Genomic DNA, 24,785 nt, shown 5'->3' with positions numbered 1-24,785 from the left:
TCAAACGAGAGCGGGAGCGACGCAGAGTCGAGTGCTGGGCCACCATAAGCTTCGGGGACTGCTCCTCAAAGCTTTCAGGTTTATGGCTCGACACTCAGAGCACAACTTCAGGTCGTGGTCGCGCTCCAGACACCAGAGGCAGACGAGGTGCAGATCCATCATCGACATAATTCAGTGACAGGAGTCGCAGGGCTTGAATCCGGGTCTTTTGGGACATCCCTTGACGCAGCCAAAACTCATCAAAAATATATCAACAAAAGTGTTGCAGTTAGTCAAAAAATGAATAGGGGTAGCTCTTCTCTGGAACTGCATGTAGGCTGGCACGGAAAGGAAAAAACTGATGTCAGTGAGCCAGGGTGGTGCCTATATATGACTGCGACTTCATCACGGCAACTATGATACCAACGCCATCGGAGTAGACTGACCCCACCTGATGGTGCGCAGGGGTACTGCTCGAAGAAGAATCTCCAGATCCAGTCTGACACCAATTCTAAGGTAAGGCGTCTGCAACTAGAAGTCTCTATCAGATATTTATTTGCAATAATGTTATTATTGCCTAGAGATGTAGGTAGGTAGATGTGTAATCTCTGGAAACCTAATAAACACAGTCCTAAAATAAATGTTGTTGCGTTTTCAATTTCAGGGAAGGCCTCTCTTGTACTTTCAAAGGAGCTCGGTAGCTATAAGACATACAAATAGGCAAAAGATACCCAAAGAGAATAGCCTGAAGACGAGGTTGATGCTGGCTCAGTACTTAAAATAGTTACAGGATACTGACATTGCTAGCCCACAACATTCACTCTCTGTTCTAAAGCTAGAAATTTAACTGACAAGTACTTGCAACTTTGTTCTTTTCTCAAACAGACAAAATAAGATGTAAAGTTAAAAAACAAATACTATTCACTAAGTAAAGACCTTGCTCCGACTAGTTACAGGAGGACCTTCAGCATCATAGCCAACTAAAACCTCAAGAAGAATCAGGAATTATCAAGGCTCGAGAGGAGGGTGTCTCTCAAGCCTGCCTGTACATTCTAATTTCATCCAAAGACCTGAAACCAAGCGCACAGTAACGGACAATGATTTGGAATTCCACATATTTCTCTAGTTAGTTGTTATATCTACTTTAGTCCGATAGCCAGCATACAACTCTGTATCTGACTGTAGTGGTGTAACCAATTTAGGCAGTGTACACTGTTAGATCTACTGGTGCACCCTCTAGTACCAAATAGAGACCGTGCATCTATTTATGCACCCAGCAACCGTTTTGGGCCTCACTCAGACATTGCAACCACAAATGTGAGTAACTAGTGAAGGTCTCTTTAGTTGTTTTTCACTGTCTAGAATGTCATGAATTGATTATCAATCGCAACTTCCCACTGTGAAAAAAAATCAATGGGTCGGGGAGGCACTATAACAAGTGCCTGACCCTCAAGCAGTGGTGGCTTGAGTGGACCAAATTGGAAGATTGAAAAAACATGGAAAACTGCATGACTGGTGACTCAAAATGCATTTGGGAGAGCTGGCATTTTAAGCAGTGAAATCCTCCGCCATATATGGATTATCAGCTTTCATAAAGTGTCAAGGGATGTGAGGCAGAGGCGTACAGAGGTAGGGACAGGTAGAAAAAAAATTACAGAAAGCGAAAGGCCATGCACAGATGTTGTGCACAGCATGGATTGGGCACTCACAGCAGGTTGGCCCTTCAACCAGCCCAAGCTATGGATGGGGTTTGGGAATACAGAGCCTGATGTACGAAAATTCGATCTGCTAAAGTCAGTCATAAATTGTGTACCAACGTTTTGAGAATGGAAACAAATTTAGTAAACCAAATTATGTATTAATAGGTGAGGTCACAAATTTCTGAAATGTGGTTAGGTAGCAATAATACCTACCTCATTAATATTCCTGATTTAGGGGACTCTTTCTTACTGCCAATGGGTCCTTTGTTGAGGAATCCGTCGAATTTCCATGGTTTTGCGACCAGATTTCAGTCGCAAAACATTGATAGATATCTTAACAAACTGCTATTTGGAAGGAACACCCTAAAACAAGCCCCTTCCAAATAGAAACCCACAGTGAATCGCTAATGTTACTGAATCAGAAAATGGATTTAGTACATAACAAAAACACCATTTGAGGTCACAAATCCTGCGATTTTGCAAACTTCAGGCTTTACGACCACCAAATGGCTTGTACATCAGGCCCACAGTGTATTACAAAAAAACTTTTACATTCAATAAAACAACATTTAAAAACAGAGTTGTGGTTCTGCTTCAAACGTGCAAAGGGACTAGATACGTCAGCAATTTTAGGTAACGCACACAACACGCACCATAACTACTGCTGCCAGCCATTCATAAAACCCTCATTTGCCTAGGTCACTGAAAAATGTAGACAAGCAGGAGTTGAACATGGTGAGAAATGTTTAGTTATGACATACTTTACTGTGATGCATACCACAACAAGAGAATGTCAGTAGTTTTTCACGTTTAAGCCAGAACTATAACTCCGTTTTTAACTTGTTGCACTGAATATTTATATATGTATACACACGTGCCTCGGACTTAAGTAATCTATTATTACTCAATGGGGGTGGAAAACTATTTTGACTTATTGAGGAAGTATACAGTTTGTATGATTTAGACAGTTCCCTATTTGGGTCTAATACAGGCAGTGTACTTCTAGGTGCTGCACTGACCTAAGGTTGCTACCTAATTTTATCTCATATAAGAAGATTCTTTATTTATACCCAATTGAAGCCATTCGCTCATTTGTCCCCGACTTTTACACCCATTTCAAAGTTATACATTGCCCTATATAGTTTCTTGGGTCTCCAAATCGTTTCTCTCCCTTTTCTACTCTTAGGCATAGTAACAGTCTCTATTTAATGCATCACATTGATTCCCCATCGCTCTCTTACAGAACCCTCAACTCACTGAGTTTGACCTTGCCCTTTTCTCCTAATGGACGATTACCTGATGCTGTTGCTGGCCCTATGGCTTTCAGCTGGCTGAGTTCAGTGATGGCTGCTCCCACATCAGGAAGAAGCTGAAAGGCCTTCTTGGTGCATGTCTCCACGGTTTCCCTGGGATTAGAGGTCACCATTTGTTGCAGGCGTGGACGAAACTTTCCCCGCTGTAGATAAAAGAGCAGATCAAGCACAGTGTGACATACATCAGACAGAGAGCTCCACAAAAGAAGTAGTCACTCATTAACAGGTCTGGGTTCAACCTTCTTCAAAACAACCTATACCTTTTGCAACCACTGAAAGGTTGCCATATTCATTTTGAGGTTGGGAGAATGTGCTAGCTATCCTGGGCAGCATCAACATGACATTTCCTTTGAAATGTATTAAACCAGAGAAATTATTTGTTTGGTCACCAACACTGTAGCGAACGACTTCTGTATCAATAACCAGCCCCAAAAAGTGTTAGCTTGCATGGTTCACAACTACCACAAAAGAGCCCTGGGGGCGCTCATGCAAAGTAAACAATAGCAAAATCCATGTGGTATGCACATACCCAGGTTCCATCTTGGCATATCCCCATTGCACACAATGTTTCTTAATCATTAATTCCTTAATATTAATACCCCCCCCCCTCCCTACTTGCCTCCTTATGCTTGGTAGAACCTACATTTCGACCGTGGGCATTGAAGTAGTGACTGAGACAACAGAATAACTCATTCAGACGAGTAAATGACTCATAATTCCAACCAGAACTACCAACCAACGACTAAACTTATCTGCCAAAGCAAATCGGCTTCGGAAACTCAACTTGCCGACAACGGACAGATAAGAACCATTATTTCAGGGCGTGGCTAGGCAGCGATGGCATAAGGAGTGCCCCTTTGGAGCTCTCGCAGGTGATTCCCCCATTCATACGCATCCTGTGAGGCCTGGGGGACTCCTAAAAGTCAGGTCTGTGACTCACACTGCCCCCGGCATCGTGCGGTGTCCCGGAGGAGCCTGCCCGACCCACCTCGCACTTGAGAAGCCAACCACGCTGCCCATTTACAGGGCCATCAAAATGACAGTCGCAGGCGAGGGGATGAGGGCCGCTGAGAAGCCCACCTGGGCCTTGTGCACCAGCGGAATCGTCGGGAGCGGTGATTAAGAGCGAGAGCTCCCTAATAATGACCCCAAGGAAGCGATAATTTGGGGCTGCTACGACTATCGCTTTACCTGCACGGCACAGAGGGCTTGGTGAGTGGATTGCCCCTCCTTTTCCTGTAGCGACGAGGGGCCTGCGGGGACGTAAGGGTCAAGTGTTTGGATGCCTGTCCAGGCTGCTCTCCCCTCGGACAATGCACCCACCCTAAAAGTTCACGACTTCAGAGGAGCTTCTTGGCTATTCTAGAGGAGAGCAGGGTGTGCCGAGGCAACAGAGCTCCACTACCTGGTGCTGGGGTGCTGACTGGCGACCTTCCCCTGGATTAGAATGTGAGCCCCAGATCTCACCACAGGTACCTGCCCACATGATGGTGAGTGCTGAAACAGCAGAAACTACTGCACAGAAACTGTTGTGACTGTGCTTTAAAGTCCATACTGCAGAGACTGGAGCAGTGGAAATTATTGGACTGATGATTGGGGCCACTGTGCAGAGGGCACTCACTGAGTAGCCACTTCACATGCCAGGAACCGAGATATAGCAGGGTCTGGTGGGCTGTTTCTGGGGACTGCAGTGCGGAGCTGATCCTGGTTCCTCCTGTGCCTTCAGAACTGAAACGAAGTGTGCCTGTCCCCACCTGCTGTCTAAACCCTAAGATACCAATTGGGGGCCCGTGGTGTGGCTGGTTTGCCATTTGAAAAGTGCATTAGAACTCCTGACCTGCGACAGCAACTCTGTGGCTGCGCCCTGAGTGGTGACATACTGGGCCCTAACTCAGTGGGGCAACAACCTTAGTGGGCCAGACCACTACCAAATACAGCTTCTTCTATGATTGGTTAGCCTGCCATACGAAGAGGGGGGCCCTGACTGCTGCAGTGCCCTCTCTTATTTCACACTGAGACGATCAGTGTGGATGACATGCGCACCGCCCCGAACACCCTCTGAGCGCTGGGGTGCCCCCGCGCTGCAGCTCTGGCACTTTAGACATTTACCCTAACGTCTGTGTCTCTCTCTCTTTAATTGCTCACTTGGGCAAGGTGACCATGAAGAAGGACCTGGACACAGGTGGACCACCCTAAGGTGACTCTGCTGCCCCTGCAAGGGAGGATGGATCCGCTGTGCCACTGATGGGGCCTTCCAGGGGACTTATCCTGACAGACATCCTACAGGCCATCACTGCTTCCAGAGAAGTGCTGGCGATGAAGATTGACACTCTGGGAGCAGATCTGGGTATCCTGAGAGATAACCACTGATGCCTGTCAGAAAGGGTCACTACAGCTGAAAGAACAATAACAAAGATCCCCTCAGACTTGGCAGCCCTGCATGAACGACTGACGCTCACAGAGGAAAAAATCCAGACCCTTGAAATTTGTGCATAGGATGCCAAAAACAGGTCACGGAGGAATAACATCCGCATGCTAGGCTTGCCGGAATGAGTGGAGGGGAGCAACATGTTGACTTATTTGGAACGATGGCTGCGAGTGGAGGTGGCCTCTGAGGGTCTCTTGTCCTTTTACACTCTGGTGAGGGCACAGAGGGTTCCAGCGAGACCCCCACTGCTAGGGGCTCCACTGCAACCAGTGGTTTCTAGGCTGTTACATTACAGGGACCGGGATCATATCCTGGCCCAGGCCAGACAGAAGGTAGACATAAAAGTGGACAACAGTAAAATCATGAACCTTCCGGACTTCACTAAGGAAAAGCAGAGGCAATGTTCCTAGAAGCAAAGCTTCGTCTTCGCCAAATTACCTTTGCCATGGTGTTCCATTCCAGACTGCGGGTCACGACCCCCCGAATGGGGTGAAGTTCTTTCAGACCACACAGGAGGTGTGGGAATGGATTGACCTCCACCCACAGGCCGATCCTAGCCAGAGACCCCAAGTCGGAAACCCAGGCGCAGAGGCCTGAAGCCCAGAGACAGGAACACCCATAAGGTTGCCCCTACGGGGAGGAGGCCCAACAGAAAACGATGGAGGTTGTGGCAGCAATGAAAGGCATGGGAGCAAGCCCCGCCTTGGCGATGGAGGAGGAGGATGTCCATGACACAGACATGGAGCACAGAACTGGATCATCCACCGATTCAGGTACTAAGATTCCTAAGGTAACACCCAGCATGGTGGACAAACTCAAATGAAGGGAACACTGCTGAGTAAGGCTTGAGCTAAGTGATGGGGGGGGGGAGCCCATCTGGATATGTGAGGGCACTGTGGTGATGTTGTGCCTACCCCCAGGTCTACAGCTTATTTTCATTATTATTAAAGGGATGGAGGAAAACTGTGTGGGGTGCTCCTGCCTGGTAACAATCCCTTTTGTTTGTGTTTTACGTGGATCCACCCACAAGTGCTTGCGTTCTGACTGCTAGTTTGGATGAGGAGAGTTCACCTGCTTGTCTTTGGGTGTGGGAGTTGGGTTGTTTGCGGTTTGTCCTGAGGTGTGGGAGTCAGGTTGTTAAGTGTTGGTTGGGGAAAGTACCCTGTGGATGATTTACTCATTGCCCCAATGTCGGATGACAATCTGTCTGGGTGAGATCCGATGGGTGTTCGCTAAACGTCTAGACACATGATATAAGTTGCAAAATGTTATCCTGGAATATTAGGGGGATGCACACCACGGCCAAGAGATATAAAGTATTTTCGTACCTCAAATGGCGAGAGGTCCAAATGGCACTCTTGCAGGAAATGCACCAAATGGCCAAAGAAGGAGCAGTCCTGCAACAAAGGTGGAGGGGTCAGGCCAAAATACTACACACTCAGATTATTCAAGGAGCACACTGGTGTGGATACGCCAAGGGGTTCCTTTCCAACACATGGGAGATCTGATAGACCCAGCAGGCAGATATATAGTGGTAACGAGTCATCCTGCTGGTCGGGATATAGCATTAGTTAACATTTATGTCCCCAAGTACAGATCAGGAAGTGTTCTTCACCAGACTGTTGAGAGTGTTGGCCCCCCACTTAGTGGGATCAGTTATTATTGGGACTATAATTATATAACGTATCCTGCACTTGATCGTTCCCACACCCCATTGCAAGACTCTGTCCATCCTGATAGCAGACAGAGTATTCTGTGAGTGGCAGGTGAAGTGGAGACTTCTTGATTCCTGGTGTTTAATGCACCCACAGGATCGAGATTACTCCTTCTTATCAACTCTGCATGACCTCCATGTGCGCTTGGATGCGATCCACTGCTACCTGGACGTTCATGGCTTGATAGAGGCCACTGAATATTTATCCAGGACCATATCAGACCATACCCAGTTCTGCTGCTTTGAATTGAGAGAGGATGCTATCCCACTTCCCAACATGGAAATTGAAGCCAAAGTACCTGGAAGACCCAGTATTTCGAGAAACTGTGGGAGGCAGCATTCGACAATACCTTGTGGAAAATTCTGGCTTGGCCTTGTCGCCTCAGGTAGAGTGGGGTGCTTTCAAGGCAGTGCTTAGGGGTAGATGCATAGTTGAGTCGGTGGGAGTGAGATGCACCCTTTTGGCTGAAGTTTTGTCCTCCAATAGGGATGACCAGGACACCCTGAGGTACAACCGGAATTATTGAAAGCAAAAGGAAAGGTTGCAGAACAAACAGAGAGGTTGAGGTGTTCTGACTACACAGCCTACATGACCAGGGCACATGCAGAGAGGGACCACACTGGCCAGCTACTAGTCTGGCTTGCAAACCCTGCGAAGTAGGGATCTGTTATGGTCGAGATAAAAAACGATCAAGGTGCGAGACTTTATCAAAAAGCGGATATTAATCAGGAATTCTGTATTTCTGTATTTATTACTCCAACCTGTATAGGAGCACTTTTGACTGATCTGAGGCAGACATTGATGCTTTCCTGGTGCCTTTGCCTTTCCCAGTAGTATCATCTGGAGAGACTTACGAGCTGGGAAGGGCGATCACTCAGTCAGAGGTTAGGCCAGCTATAAAAGCCTTGGCCCAGGGCAAAATGCAGGGAACTGATGAACTCCTGGTAGAACTTTACACTGCCTATGTGGAGGAGCTGGCTCTCAATCTAGTTGATCTCTACAACGCAGCTAAAGACACAGGCTTCTTACCATGCTCCACTCACGAGGCCCTACTAGTTCCAATGCTAAAACAAGGGAAACAAGCCCATGAGAACAGGGCCTATTGCCTGCTCCCAAGGCGGAACATTGATTAGAAGATCCTCAGCCAGATCCTTGTCATCAAACTCCTCCCCCATATTTTTCGAAACTCATACATTCTAATCAGACAAGGTTCATTCCGGGCCGCAATATGGAGCTTAATATACGGAGACTTTTAACGCTGTTGAAAGCGGATGCATACGACTGGACAGAGGCAGTGATCTTTGAGGAGATATAGAGAAGGCCTTTGCCATCCTGGACTGGGCCTTTCTCTCAACCATTATGAAGCGCTTCCACCTGGGTCATGAATTGGTGGCCTGGACCAGGCTGTTATATGGGGATCCCACTGCCAGAGTCCGTATGGGACAGTATGAATCTGAGAGCTATCTGGTGGGTAGAGGGACTGGACAAGGATGCCCTTTGTCGCTCCCTGTTGTTCACCTTGGCTATAGAGCCCGTGGCTGGTTATGCCAGGACTTGCAACGCCTATGGGGTAGCGTGCAGCAGACAGACCCATCACATTGACTTCTATGCTGATGATCTCCTGATTTTTTTTTACTTGATACAGCGACGGCACTGAAGGGCGTCTGTGGGCTGCAAGTCCACTTTGGATAGCTCTCCAGGCTGGGAATCAATTGGCAGAAATCGCAGCTAATACCCACGCTGTTGGACTGCGAACCTCGAAGGGGACTGGCGGAGTTGCAATGGGAGCCTCGGTGTTGCAAATACTTGGGTGTACGGACTTATCATGACCCCACTAACTTACTTGAGAGGAATATCGGAATGGTGATCCAGAGTATTGATTTCTGCAAGACGCGCCCCCTTTCAGTCACAGGCCATATCACACTATTAACAAGCATTGGCAAAGCCAATAGGGCTCGCCTGTGCAAGAGCTACTAACTTCAGCAATGTGTTTTGGACATTATGTACAGCAGTGTGGTTGCTATTCAGAATGGCCCTAAAAGCTAGTGGTGTCGAGTGGCATTGATGCAATCAGAGTGTTAGTGAAGCAGAGTGTCAGAGTGGAGTAGGGGAGTAGAGTGTCAGAGTTGAGTAGATGAGAGTAGAGTTAAGTGGTTCAGTGGCAGAGAGTGTTGTGGAAAGGGGTGGAATAGGGTGAAGTGGTTTGTAGTGGTCTGAAGTAGTGGGGTGGATTGGATTGGGGTAGAGTGGGGTGGATTGAGTGGGGTGGTTTGAAAAAGGGTGAGGTGGATTTGAGTCGGGTGGATTAGACTGGATTGAGGTGGGTCATTTGGATTGGAGCGATAGGATTGAAGTTGACTGAGGTGGAGTGGATTAGATTGGACTAAATGAAGTGGGGTAGATTGGATTCACTGGGCTGGATTGGGGTGGATTGGGGTGGACAGGATGGATTGGAGTGGGGTGAACTCAACTGGGGGAGGGTGGGTGGTTTGGATGGTGACAGAGTGTGGTGGATAGGAGTGAGTGGAGTGGATTTCTCTGGGGTGAGGTGGAGTGATTTGGAGTGGGGTGGACTGGATTAGAGTTGGGTGGGGTGAGTTAAATTTCAGTGGTGTGTACTGGATTGGATTGGAGCAGTGTGGAGTGGAGCAGGGTGGACTGGAGAGGAGTCGATGGATGTGAGGTGGGTAGGAGTGGGGAAGGCTGAATGGATTTGAGTGTGGTGTACTGAACTGGGATGATGGGATGGCGGGTGGAGTAGAGTTGGGTGGATTGGACTGAAAGGGGTTAGGGTGAACTGGAGGGGGTGGACTAGATTGGAGTAGTTTGGGTGGGGTAGACTGGAGTGAGGTGGAGTGGGGTGGAATGTGTTGAGGTGAGGTGGATTGAATTGATGTGGGGTGAACTGAATTGGCATGGTGGATTGGACTGAATGGGGTAGATTGGATTGGGTGGGGTGGATTGGATGGGTTGCGGTAGACTGGATGAGGTGGGGTGGACTGAGTGGATTGGATAAGGGAGGATTGGATAGAGGTGGATTGGACAGAGGTGGGGTGGACTGGATTGGGGTGGGCTGGATTGGCATGGGGTGAATTGGAGTGGAAAGGACTGTGGTGGACTGGTCTGAGTGGGTTGGACTGGAGTGTTTTGGACTGGAGTGGGTTCGACTGGAATGGGCTGAACTGGACTGGGTTGGACTGTATTGGGGTGGATTGGATTGGAGTGGGGTGGATTGGATTGGTGTGGGGTAGATAGGACTGGGCTGGATTGGGGTGAATTGAATTGGTTTGGGGTGGACTGTGTTGGCGTGGGCTGGACTGTAGTGGGGTGGATTGGAGTGGGGTGGGGTGAATTGGCATGGAATGAGGTGGACTGAATTGGGGTGAGGTGGATAGGAGTGGGGGAAACTGAAGTAGGGCAAATTTTTTGGATTGGAGTGGGTTGTTTGGAATTAGAGTGGGACATGGTAAAGTCGGTCAAGTTGGAGTGCGGCAGGTTGTTTTGGATCAAAATAGGGCAGATTGGAGTAAGGCAGATTTGTTTGGATTGGAGTTGGGGAGATTGTTTTGGATTGGAGTGGAGCATACTGAAATGGATTGGAGTGAGGCAGTTTGATGTGAGGCAGATTGTGTTGGATTGGAGTGGGGCAGGTTGGAGTACAGATAATATTAGGGTGGACAGGTGTAAAGTGGGTGGATTAGGTTGGTGTGGGTGGATTGGATGGGAGTGGGGTGAATTGGGATGGATTAAATTGGGGTGAAGTGGATTGGAGTGGGCATATTGTTTTGGACTAGAGTGGGGCAGATTGGAATGTGGCTGACTGGAATGGGACAAATTGCTCTGAACTGGAGTAAGGCAGACTGGAGTGGGGCAGAATGTTTTGGATTGCAGTGGGACAGATTGTTTTGGATTTGAGTGCAGCAAGTTGCAGCGAGCAGATTGTTCTGGATTAGAATGGGGCAGATGACAGTGGGGCATATTGTTTTGGATTGAAGTGAGGCATATTGTTTTGGATTGCAGTGAGCGGGGCAGACTGTGTTGAATTGGAGTGCAGCATATTGCAGTGGGGCAGATTGTTTTGGATGGGGCAGACTGGAGTGTGGCAGACTGTTTTGGGATTGGAGTGGGGGAGATTGTTTTGGAGTAGGGCAGATTGTTCTGGACTGCAGTGGGGCAAATTGGAGTAGGACAGATTGTTCTGGATTGGAGTGCAGAAGAGTACAGCAGGGCAGAATTTATTGGATTGGGGCAGACTGGAGTGGGGTAGAAGGGTGTGGGCAGATTGTTTTGAATTGGAGTGGGGCATTTTGTTTTGGATTACAGTGGGGCAGATTTTAGAAAGGGCAGATTGTTCTGGACTGGAATGCAGCAGATTGCAGTGGGGCAAATTGTTTTGGACTGGAGTGGGGAAGATTGGAGTAGGGTTGATGGGGTGGGGCATATTGTTTTGGGTTTGAGTGGGGCATATTGGTTTGGATTGTAGTGGGTCAGATTGGAGTGGAGAAATATTTGTTTTTTGGAGTGGGGCAGATTGTTTTGGAGTGGTGCAGATTGTTTTGTATTGGAGTGGGGCGACCAGAAGCGGGGTAGATTAGATTGGGGCGGATTGAAGTGGGGTGGGTTGGAGTGGATTGTGGTGTGTGTTTTGGACTGGAGTAGGGGGGGACTGGTGTGGGATGAGGTGAGGTGGATTGTAGTGGGGCGGATTGGGGTGTACTTCACGATTATGTGTTAAAACTTCATTTCAGAAGTTACACATAATAAAGAAACAACGTCACTTTGAAAAATTTAGAACAAGATAATCGTCATCTTTTGAGAACGGCGCCCACAAGCAAAAACAAAAGAAAACATGAGTGCAAAGTATTAAAAGATGACTTTGCAAAATAAAAGAAAGCTAGCTGTAAAAAATAAACTTTTGCAATTTTGTTTGTCCTGCTGGGCACATTTTTGCCAGCCACAAGCCTTCTGTTTGCAGGGCACTAGAACTTAAAATAGCACATGAATCATGTCGGCAGCAGCGGACAGGCAATGATTAAGCTGAATCAATCAGAGCTTGGTCCCCACTCCACACAAAGGAACAGAAATGATGCTGGGACTGCAGTAACAAATTACGAGGCTGAAAGAAGAGTGCCACACAAGCCAACAAATGGTAAGCGACTTGCGGGCTCCAAGTCTTTTACTGTACACAAGACTCTCTTGCGAGACACAAGGTGGTGGGTGATGCAGTTTGGGGAATGGGGAAGCAGAAGGTCTGTTGAGGGCAGGAGTGGCTCATTCCTCACCATGAGTAAGAGCAGAAGGCTACACAGCAAAATGTATACTACCCAGGGATTACAATTAGAGAGCTTCACCACAGGGGAAGAGAAAATTTGTATCTGGGTCCAATATAGCAGAACCGACCACAGGAGCCCAGAAATACGGGAGCCAAGAACAGCAGAGACAAGTTTGATCTCAGTGTAAGTTGCCAAGGAATTTCTAAAGCTAAGGGCCCACAGTGCAGTGAAGTTCTACCTGCATGAAGATGAGAGGGACTTTAAGAGTGGGCTTGGGGGCTATCAGACAGACCCCGAAGAAGTTCTTGACTCATTCATTCAAGATTGGGCCAACAACACGGGGGGTTGGACTGGGAATAGGCAGGAAAATGCTGATGGAGATGGTGTCACATGGGTTCAGGAGTCACATACGTCAGCACGTCATAGAATTGGATGGTAAGGATACTGCCTGTTTTAAATCTCCATATACAGGAAGCAAACTGATCAAGGGAAGAAAGAAACAATCTAAGGCACTCCACTGTGGAGTGGGCCAGGGCACAGAGCTTAAAATATGGGAAACATCTAGGTTATTCTTTCAAAGAGATGGTGTTAAATAGGCTGGAAGTAAGAAGAGATGTGCTCAGCTATGTTCCATGCAACAAGCTGGACCAGAGAAGAAAAGAACCAAGGATAGTTATGATTTGTTCAGGTCCCAGGAGGGCAGGAGCTATACCATGTGGCAGGACTCGAGTTCATACACAGATGCATAGAGATGTGCTCGTAATCTGGCACAGGCGCCTGAAAAAAGAAGTGTTGTGGACTCCGCTACTGCTACTGACAGTGTGCGAGCACAGGAATAGATGCAATTAGTTTGTCATGGAAAGAAGTGAACAAGTATGTAAGCAAATTTTGTGAGGCCAACTAAATGGATGGTTTTGAAATTATGCCACAGTATTCACAATCTGGAAGCTACGGGGCAAGTCTTTGTCAGTTTGGTGGGTGAACTTAATTTATTGGAAGTGGTGGTAGTACATGAGTAAAAGCATTGACGCCTGATAGCAAAAATGAGAACATTTAGGAAGGGTTTTCCTACTGGCCAGTAAACTGCCTAATGAGGAAATTCATTTGAGTTAAGGGTTTAAGTTTCAGTTAAATCAGTATATATTTAATGGGCTGAAAGAGGTCCTTCGGCAGACAGGTTGGCGAGGGGAACAGTAGGTCCACTCTGGAGGAAAGCCCAGCAGGTGTGAAAATGTTAAGAGGGCCATGAGGTCGGTCAGAGGAATCAGAGGACCAAAAAAGGGGTAATAAGGCCAATTCAATAATTCAATGAAAAGTGCGAGAGGGACAATTAAACTGAAGTGAACAGGTTAAGCAGGTTGAGGAAACATAAGAGGACAAAAACAGTTTGCACTAAAGCAAACTTTTAAAAAAAAACTCCACGATGGATCTGAAAGACCCCTTGTTGTGTGCTTTTAAGTAAATGTGGCATAGTGGGTGTTAGCAGGTCAGCATTATTCCCATATCGATCTTCTGTACTTTTGCTTGCACTGGGGGATTACATGGTGGTCACACTGTGTCAACCCTCTTCACTCACTGTAGAACTTTGAATCCCTCAGAGCGGTCTAGTCGTGCTGATTGGGAGTGCTTTAAGTCAGCTACGCTTGGGCAGGCACGGGTTCCACCGAGCAGCGTGCACCGCCAATAAAGCTCTGTTCTGCTTTATTTTGTGCACGTGTGTCACATCACACTTGTGTTGGACAAAAGAGAATGGCAGAAGGTCATTAAGAATGTCACTGTCCCTGGGTGTTTCCTGAAGCCGAACTAACAATGATGAATCTGCCATCTCTCATTTCAGTTCCCAGCCTGACACTTTAAGGCATGCAAATGTTATTTAGTTGTTGATTTGCACTGGATGCAGTGTTAAAAAAGTTTGAGGAGCCGAAATAAACAGGTGTTCAAAACAAGATCTGTGCTAAATGCTTGCATGAGAGCAAGCAACTGTCCACATCTAAAAAATACAGACAACAAAAACAATTCACTCACCCTTTGAGTAGTGAAAGAGTAGCAGGGGTTTAAAAAGAGAAACACAGAAAGCACTGGCAACGCCAACAGGCCTGGCTTGAAAATGAAAGTGCCTCTTCAGTCAGTGATGAGTTTAGGCACTCAATAACTTGGAATTCATGCACTCTTGTCCCTCATCCTTACACCCATGCACCCATACGTCCACCAAATGACTCTTTCTTCCAATTCACCCATTCAAAATAAAACAGGCACACAAACCAAACAAATAAATGTAAGATCAATTAAAGAACAGAGGGCGAATGAAGAAAACATATGGTCGCCAAAACGTGGCAGCCAAATATTAAGTGATACATTATACAGATCAGTGGCAGTCATTTTGGAATGGTATTGTACACACTGTAGCATTGTTTTAAAGTTACAACAAGAACAACACAAATTTAGAAGCAAAGTCTCAAGCCTACCTTGGAAAGTAACACAGTGACATACTATGGGGAATAGGTACACGAAATCCAGCACAATGCAGATTAAACGAGAGGCAAGACAGTGGCCAACTAAAACTGTCTGGGGAGATGTTGAGCGCTCTAAAAAATAAATAAAACAAATACAAAAGGGAGAAGAAAAGATGAGAAAGGATGCCTACAATGGGAGGAAATGGAACACTAGAGGGCTAGCCCACCAGGCCTGTCCCTGAAACAGTATATTTCAGGAGGATAAGCACATGTGCTCAGGCAAAATGCTGCCACAGAGCCAATAGATTAAGTAAACTGACCTACTGCGCAAGTGCAATATCTTGTGATGGGTGGAAGCAGTCTATAAATGACACTAGAAAAGACCAATGGCTGATGTGGGCCAACTTAAATCCCTTGTATGGATGTATAAACACACACAACTAAGAACTGCACATGAAGATACAAATATTTACATATTTTCAGTTAGCAGAATATGCAATTCAACCTAAGAGGGTCCCATCAAGGATTATTATAATACACATTTTCTACCCCTAGTGTTTGCCAGACGATGTACACTAACTTGTAGCATCCACATAAAGAAACAACAAGTCTTTGTTACAGGTCTACTGGATTTAGCTGATGAATTTCACAGTTAAATTTAGGCTTACTGCTTTTGTCGTTGTAGAAAGCTGGCTCTCTATATAGTGCACTAAAAAGAAGTACACCGTGCAGAGAGTCCAGTGGATACCCAATTGGTTTGCAGACGCAAAAGTAGATAGAACTAATGCTCTTTTTTGTGGAAGTGTGGGCAAGCAGTTAGGCTGCTCAGAGGGTAGTGTTAAGCATCTGTTGTACTCACAGAAACAATAAATGAGACACATGCTCAAATAATAAATCCAAGACCAATTTAGAAAAATTACACTTCTTTAAACCTAAGAACTTTGTTATAAAGTAAGTACGTTTTCAAGCATAAATACTTTTTAGTTTCAAACATCGATGCTTAGTGCAGTTTCAGAATTCTTCAATGTTATCCTAGGGGAGGAAAACAGTCAGCAAACAAGCACTTATTGACAACTCACAGGACCAATCTTGTAGACTTAAGGTAAGTAATGGGTAAGGGTCAGAACCACATAAACAGGTCAGGCCAGGCAGCACTGGGGTGGCCGGGTGCAGAGGTGCAGTATGCACTGGGTACCCAATGTATTTCAATGGGGATTGGTCTCCATGTATTTAGGCTGCAGGCTCCAGCTGGGAGGCCAGTCGGGGGCAACAGGTAGGTCACAAATGTGGGGTGCTCAGAGATGCAGGTGCACCTTTGGTCCTCTTCTCCAAGGCCTAGGGTGATGGATGCAGGGGTGGCCTCTGGCGTCGCGTTTCCTTGTCCTGGAGCACTAGTGGTGGTGGTGGGGGGGGGTCCTGTGGTCTGAGGCTTCAGGCGGCATTGTGGAGTCCAGGAGGGGTGAAATCACAGTCACCTTGAGCTCGGGGGAGCCGGGGGATGTCATTGACATCAGAGGTCCACTTTAACTCAGGCCGGCGGATACGGGTGCAGTAGTTGCTTTAGGTGTCGGGTTCTCTCACTGTAGTAGATGCAGGAGAGGGGGGGCTGTGTGCAGAGGCCACAGGTGTCTTCAGGGAGTCCAGTAGGGGTGAAACCATGATGGACTCAGACTCTGGAAAGCTGGGGACCTTGATGGCACCAGAGGTCCACTCCCACTCGGGTCAGTGATGGCAGGTGCAGTGATGGCTTCAGGCATCGGGTCTTCACGGTTCCGGAGGCTGCAGAGTCCTTTCTTTGAAGTTAGTTGGAGAGCATGTCCGCTGCTCATGGGAGATTCGAGCCTTTTTCCAAGGCATGCAGTCCTCCCATGTTTCGGGAGGTTCAGCTGTAGGACGAGGCGTTTTTTGGTGAAGAGTCCATCGAGGAGTGCTGACAAGCTGGTGGGGTTGGTACCAAGTCAGCTGCTCCTTCTCCGCTTCTGCTGGTCCGTCTCTTCTTTGTCCTTTTCTTCTTAGGTTGTCAGGATGTGGGTTCTAGGGTTCAGGGGTGCCATCTAAATACTCAATTTATGGGTGTTACAGAGGGTGCCAGGTGGTAGCCAATGAGATGACCACCTTCAGGGCAGGGGCGGTTTCTCCTTTAGGGATAAGGAGCTGCGCCGCTCTGAACTTCCTACACATTTATAGCAAAAAAATGATAAATAGATCAATTTGTTCCGAGATGTGATCGTAACTCTAAACAAATCGATACATTAAAGTCTGGGGTGTCTGTCTCAGTCTGCCTGGCCCACCTCACCTTGAAGCAGGAGACGGAAGCCAGGCAGTAAATCAACTTTCTACACTGTGACGCACGAAGCAGGGCTGACTGTTCTAAAGCCCTTTATTTCAATTGTGGTCTGTGGTAATGTCCACTATAGGCCAATGACGCTTTTAGCGTTATGGTTTCAGGCGTCAGAGACTTCATCCCTGCGTGAGGGCAGCAGTCTGTCATTCAGAGGCATAGATTCCACCCTTTCCCAACTTGTAAGGCAGTGTAGGAGTGGATGTAAGCACATGTGATTTAGGGCCTGATTCTAACTTTGGAGGACGGTGTTAAACCGTCCCAAAAGTGGCGGATATACCACCTACCGTATTACGAGTTCCATAGGATATAATGGACTCGTAATACGGTAGGTGGTATATCCGCCACTTTTGGGACGGTTTAACACCGTCCTCCAAAGTTAGAATCAGGCCCTTAGTGCCTTGGTTTCGGTAAGTGTTATAATTCTAATTTTGAGTTATTTTTATTGTACTGAGACCCCTTGTCATGCTAACCTCCACCACTGTGACAGCCCAGACACTGGCTGCAGATTGCGGACTCATTTAGAAGTGGAGCTGTTGTATTTGTTTTCTCCCAAAATTAATCCAAAAGACGAGCGGGGTTCTTGATCTCTTGTGAAATTGATCCAAATATCTGACTCAAGTGCAAAGGGAGAAATATGTGCTTACAGTAAAGACACTTATCTGCAGTATAGCTTTAAAACTGTCCCAATCATCATGCCCTTAGCATTCATGCCAAAAACATAGCTTGATATGCAAACAATGAATGTTAAAAGAGATTTAGTTCCGCTCTTTTTCTTTTTTTTTCATGTTTTACTTAATGTTGCATTCGCCAAAAGAGTTAGCTATTTCATCATACTGTTTCTGTATTTTTTTGTGCATTTTATTACTCTTGCATAGTGCACACTTTGACTCGGGCCCAGTGTTTATGAAGGGCTTTGACTAAGAGCGCTGGTGCTAAGGCTGAAGGTAAAGCAAAGTGCCTGTCAGTGGAATGGCAGCTCTGCAGAGCACACTGAACAATGGTCACATATCGCCAGTTACAATTGAAATTCAGTGTAAATGTGTGTGAAGGGGATGTACAGTGTTCAAAATATTTAGAAAGAAAAAGTAAAAGGAAATAAAGTGCTTAAATGTGAATGAGTGCAGTGTATGTTTGGGGAGGTAAAATGAGGGAGATGCAAGGACTTGCACTCAGTACCCCACAATTCAGTGATTCTGCCGCCCAAATCAGTTGTCTCATTAGGATAACGAGAACCTACATGACATGGCGCACAATGTTTGGAACTCATTTTCAGATCCTGCTAAGTATCTCTGTCACACTATGTGCTAAAGGCACCTCAGTACTACATATGGAGATGCCCATGATATTGAGAATTTCCTCCTCAGCTGAGTAGGTAGTACCTATCCAACACTGTAGGTTGTTCGCACTTGAACGTTAAAAGGATCAATCCTTATTTGGTGTCCTTATCTCTGAATAAATATTTTTACCATTACCATGGCGAACCCGCAACGGGTAGTAATTGCAGCAAAGCTGCAACCACCCATCACTGCACATTTATTGACAAATGGCCTCACAGTCCACAGGGGTCCAGCCACATTTTTTGTTGAGGCTCATCCGGCCTTCAGAACAAAAACATTTTATTCTTGGGTCACCTTTCCAGCAGTTGATGGGAACACTAACACATTCCATTACCACACACCTGATAACATACCTGCACAATACAGAGCTTATGCATAATTAAGAGATACTTCTATCTTATCAAGACCATAATAATTGGCTTGCTGGCCCCATACCACATACAATATTACACGTTAGGTTAGGTCCTCTGAGCAATGATGGTCCTACCTGGGCTTTACTGGCCACATACACACCGCGCCCTGATGCAGCAGCCATGGCGGTAACTGAGGTTCGCCGCTTATTTACACAGCTCACAGCAATATACAGACTGTTAGTACAGTTTGTAATGCAAACATTAAATACTAATCCCAGCATCTGCTGCCCCAGCACAACCACATGCGGTTCTCCAGGCATTAATCCTGCGAATGTACATTTGATCATGTGTAAAATACCCGCCAAGCGGGAGGAGATTCCATTTTGGTTAGCTCAAAAAAATTAATTGTGCTGGAAGCAGTTTTTGCCCATACGGGTCCTCAGGATAAACATATAATGCTCACAATGTGCTTGCCATTTGGGATGGTTCCCACAGTGGATAACTGTAATACTTGTCGCACGGTATTTGCCGCGCTCTATACTACCACAAACGGCACACCAACACTTGCCAATCTTCTGGAGGTGTTAAATCAAATTCAAGATGAATACGGGCTGCCCTTGATTTGGGGATGCAATTGATAGGCAATTTTGCAACAGTGTCTTCAATAATATTGAGTAATCTTAAAGGGAAGGCAGTTGCACTAGCAGTGCATATGCGGCTCCGGGATCTTCCTGCACAGGATCAAGTATGTGAGTTGCCAAAGATTATCACCAAGACCTACTCTAGTATTGGTTGAGATAGTCTGGGAGCCAGACCCACTAAACCACAACTACAGGGTAGATCTAATAATGATTCTACCAATCTTGTTCCTTTCAGGACTCACCAGAAAAACGCAGTGAGAGAAGTGGGCGGTCAGAGCAGCAAACAGTATGTGAAACCGAGAAAGGTCTCACAATGCTCTTCTGAAGTTTCCATTAAGAAAGGAGAGAAACGTCCCCAACAAAAACCCCAATTCAAAAAGAAAAAAGTGGCAGCAGCTGCAATAGGACACGCCACTCAGGAAGAGGGCTTTACTGAAGAACAGGAAGTGGGCACTAGCACTGCTAGACAGTGCAGCAGAGGTCACAATAGTTTGCCGGGATCTTCAATTACATCTGGAGGTGAAAGCAACTGATGACTTCTTACAAGCTGAGACTGCGGACAAGCGTGTCTCCACGCCTGATAGGGTGTATAAAGTAACTACACAGTTAGAAGGAGACACTGAACGCACAATGAACGCCATCTTTTGGGATCGCGTTGTTACCATTTATGATATTTTGCTGGCCGAGAAGGATTTGCCACCAGAATTTGTCCGTAACCTCCCTTATGGGGAAGAGATTATTGAACAGTCTTTCCCGCCCCTTGATCCCAGAAAGCTCATAGAAATTCATGCCATTGATTGGGCAGTGGCGCAGGCACCCGCATTATATCGCAACCGTGTAGTGTGGGATAATGATTCCTCTTATCATGCAATACCCATTAAATCCCAACCTCAATACCCAATAAAGCATAAAGCTAAAGCACCTGTGAGAGAATTCCTCACTCAGTTAGAGTACCAGGGCGTAATTGAACCGTGCCTCACCAATGAGCAATCCATTGTTCCCCGTAGCTAAACCAGACCATTCTTACAGAATAGTCTTAGACTACAGACACACACATAAGCTATACAAAATACACGCAACACTTATGAACAATATAGTACGCAAAAAATATACAACTTTGTATATTTCTAATGGATTTTTCTGCCAAAATATAGCGCCTGAATGTAGGGACTTAACAAGTTTCAGCACTTTAGGCTCTCAGAAAAAAAAAACGCTGACTCCCACAAGGGTACAAGAACAGCCCAGAACTGTTTTCAGCTTGTGTCACATCTATTTTACACAACATTGACCCTGAGACGTTGTCCTACATAGATGACATCTACCTCACGGACAATGACCTCATGCAACATTTAAGATGGGTAGCCTGCATTTTGTGGGATTTGCTGAACTAGGCTACAAATTCAATTAAAAAAAAAATAAAACAATAGCCTTCCTTAGTGTCCTGTTTTTGGGATACAAATTATCAGATGAAGGCAAGAGCCTAGGGCCCCAATTCTTAGAAAAATGAGAACCACTACAACCTCCAAACACAATCAAAAAGCTCCAGTCTTTGTTGGGCTTTTTACATTTTGGCAGAACATACTTTCCAGATTATGCACAACACATTAAACCTTTATATGACTTGATATGTCGTGACTTTTCCAGTAAATTCTGGACAGTTGAACACACACACACATTCTCAGAGCATTACAACAATACATGCTTGCAGCTAAACACTTACACATAAGGGACAACAAAAAACACTTGGTCATCAGAGTGATTGCTGGTGCCATTGGTTTCACCTATGTAACGTTCAATGAGGGCGAGACTGTCCCGACTGCATACAAATCACATTGGTACTCTACGGCAGAACAACGCTTTGCTCCCACTGAGAAAATTTGCACTGCTGTTCAGATAGCTGTCATCAAAGAGAGATCTCTGGCGCAGGGGAAACGTATCACTGTCATAACTCTGAACTCTGCCCTTGAGGCCGTTATCAAATCTAGCGTTCCCAACGCTAAAACACTACATCCACGTTAGATTCAGTGAGCAACGTCTCTGACGGCCACTGATGTTGACTATATTTTTCACTCAAAGTTACATACTGAACAATTTTGCAATACAAACTGGAATACCCAGTTCCAGCAAAAACATTGCCTATTTAACAAATCAAATGATTATGTACACTGATGGCTCAGCCCAACCAGCTATAGGCACAAAACATCAATACTCTGCAGCTTGCGCATTTGTGAGTGGCTACATGAAGGATGGTGAATTCCATCCACAGCATACTTATATGCAGACCTTAGGGGTCTGCACTGTACAATTGGCAGAGCTTAAAGCTCTGGTGATGGCACTGGTACACACAGATCCAGAACAGCTGACGATGACTGTCTGTGATTCATACTATTGCGTCTAGCCTGTCAATGAATATCTGCATTACTGGCACCAGCATGGGATCAGAGATTCAAAAGGAAATACCATCAAACACAGACTTCTAATAGGGAAAGTAGCAGATCGGAAGGAAATGCTAAATAATGTCCATTTTGTACATACACTAGGACACCAGTGTGTTGGAATACACGCTGCTATCAATACCTTGGCTGATGAAGCAGCCAAATCAGCAGTAGCTACGGCTTCTGTTGCTGCAGTAACTCGTTCTAGAATTAAATTGGATGGTGAAACACTGGCTTCTGTGAAAGCTTCTGCTGACGGCACACCCATGTCAAAGGCATACCCTTCCAAATATTCCTTCTGCATATCATTCCTCATTACTGCCCTAGTCATAATACCAGGGGTGGGTAATCATGTGATTCCCAACAAAGATCAAAGACCAGAATTGATCAAAGCAGCACATGAGGGAGTTGCTTCTTCCCAAGATGGTGTGTCGGCTACAATAGCTTTGTTACAAGCATGTTACTAGTGACCAGGTCTTTCCACTGAGACCAGGGCCCTGCCTCTGCCTCAAGAGCTTTCAGGGACGCCATGGCTTCATTAGGGGTTCAACTGCATTATTCGTCTCCATTTCATCCCAAGGGAATTAGTGTTTTGGAGCGAAGAAACTGGGATTTAAAGCAATACTTAACAGCCAGAGTATTAGGCACGGGTGGTAGTTGGCTTACTCAGCTTTATGAAGTCCAGAGAGCACTTAATAATCTGCCCAAAAGGTCCCTGAAGGTACCTCATACGAATGCCTGCTCGGAACACAAATGTATGTTCCAGATACACCTTTTGACATAAATGAATGTGTCCCTGTCTTGCAGAACTTACAACGGTTCAGTGACAACACCACATCTGCCAGTGCCGCCTCCTTTGGAATAAGGGATGTACCAATAACATCTACTGGCTGGATTCCAAAATTGGGGATCTGGTGCGTGAAAAGATTGCTGTGAAAAAGGAGTTTGGTCCTCCCTATTGCGCACTGCTTTCAGTCCTTGGAATATACGGTACCAGAACTGTCATTTTACCACGGCTTATCTGCCTAATTTGTCTGCCTGTTCTGCCACCAAAAGTGGTGCCAGGACAGGGGGGTCAGTTATCTTCTGGAGAGACCTGGGTGGCATTACAAAGGGGGCTATGCCTTTGAAGCATCTGGCCCTTCAATGTCCATCCTGCCTGGGTGAGGTGCTAACACCCCTGCCCAGTGCAGACGTTTGTCTCTGGCCCTCGACAGCGCAGACTCTCACCTTGTGAGGCCAGAAATGTGTCTAAGGTGGTTGAACAGGTCACGACCAGTCAGTCAACACACTAGTAGCTGGTAGCTTTTCACGGGGCACCCCTAAAGTGCCCTCCGGGTACATTTAATAATAAATCCCTCACTGGAATCAGTAAGGGTTTATTAATCTGAGATGTTTGATACCAAACATCCCTGGGTTCAGAGAAGCCATCTTGTAGCTGGAAAACTTGTTGTGACCAGTGTCCAGCATATGTATTTAAAATGGCGTCCCTGTTCACTTACTTTGTCTAAGAATCTGTTGAAGGAAATGTGAAAAATAAACACGTTTCTGCTAATATGAAATGTGAAAAAATTGCACATCATCAAACATCAATAGAGGCTACAGCGCTGTTCAAAATCAAAATGCAGTTTTAGGACAAACCCTCACACTGACACAAACAAGGTGACAGGTTAATTCAAGGATGTAGTGGAGTAAGGAACATGAAAGGGCCATCTATTGAGGGCCAACTTAAGGATGACCAACCTGCAGGTATTTATGACATTACCACACGTGTACTTGGCACACTCTCCGTGCCTACGAAGAGATCGCCGACTGATTAGATACTGGACACACAATTTAATTAGCCCAAAGCACACAGGTGCGTGATTTACAAAGGGTGCGGAGAAAAAACAAAATTCCAAAAGCTGGGGAGTCTCAGACCCACAATGCTGTCAGCACACACTTCAAATAAATAACATTTACAAAGAGCACGTACACATTCATAAGTAAAAAAATGCTCTGTCATAAACCTTTGTTGGATGTATAATAAAGAGTGAGTAATCTCAACCTAGGAATTCGGGGTTATGAGGTCACATGGTTTAGAGCGTTTTCCATGTTAATCTGTAAACTTGCAAGTTATCAATTGTTAATCTTGTGTCATAAACTATTGTACTAATTGGTATATAAGAGGCTGTCTGTGAACAGGCATTTGCGAAAAACCATAAAAGAAGGTAATGCGAGGCTGAGGTGTAGTCCACAGTGTTTTTCCTTCCTGTCGCGACAGTTAGTAAATACTGTCTTTGGAACTCCTAAAAAGAGTCTGTGTGATCATTTCTGAGTCTAGAAAGCATATTCCTTCACCTACAAATTGACAAAGACACAGCAGGGGCATATCTGTTCATGCATCTACACCCTCACATGTGTCCTGATGCACCCTGCCTTAGGGGGAACTTAGTCCTGGCACATGCAGTGGAAGGGGACCTGACACACAGGGGTGTGAGATAGGTCATGCTTTCAGTTTTACCTGCACCAACACACACAGTCTGCAAAGGCAGCACTGTGTGGGTTTAGTGAAGGGTCTCTAGGGGTGGCATAACTGGTGCTGCATCCCTCAGGGACCCTCCTTAGTGCCCCAGGCACCAAGGGTACCATTTACTAGGGACTAAAGAGTGTGCCAATTGTGGAGAACTGTGCAGTTTTGGGAAGGAGCTCTGGCACTGGGGACCTGGTTAGGAGAGACCCAGTGCACTTTCAGTTGAAATCAGATCAGATACCAGGCAAAATGTGGGGGCTAACCATGGTAAAAATGGTGCTTTCCTACTTGACCCTAATGCC

General features: G+C 46.0%; 1 protein-coding gene across 5 annotated transcripts in view; it reads right to left on the bottom strand.

The window, feature by feature from the left end:
• Nucleotides 1-24,785, bottom strand: part of LOC138261567 (uncharacterized) — a 223,772-nt gene that overhangs the window by 87,241 nt on the left and 111,746 nt on the right. For all 5 annotated transcript variants that reach the window (XM_069210642.1, XM_069210640.1, XM_069210641.1 and 2 more), the window contains exon 4: nt 2,976-3,135. In XM_069210642.1, the coding sequence (XP_069066743.1) occupies nt 2,976-3,135 (160 nt within the window). The remainder of the gene's footprint in view (nt 1-2,975; nt 3,136-24,785) is intronic.

Source organism: Pleurodeles waltl, chromosome 10, assembly GCF_031143425.1.
Source record: "Pleurodeles waltl isolate 20211129_DDA chromosome 10, aPleWal1.hap1.20221129, whole genome shotgun sequence".
In the NCBI taxonomy this organism is placed as follows: Eukaryota; Metazoa; Chordata; class Amphibia; order Caudata; family Salamandridae; genus Pleurodeles; species Pleurodeles waltl.
Note: the sequence above shows the minus strand (reverse complement) of the source record. Positions and strands in the feature narration are given on the sequence as shown.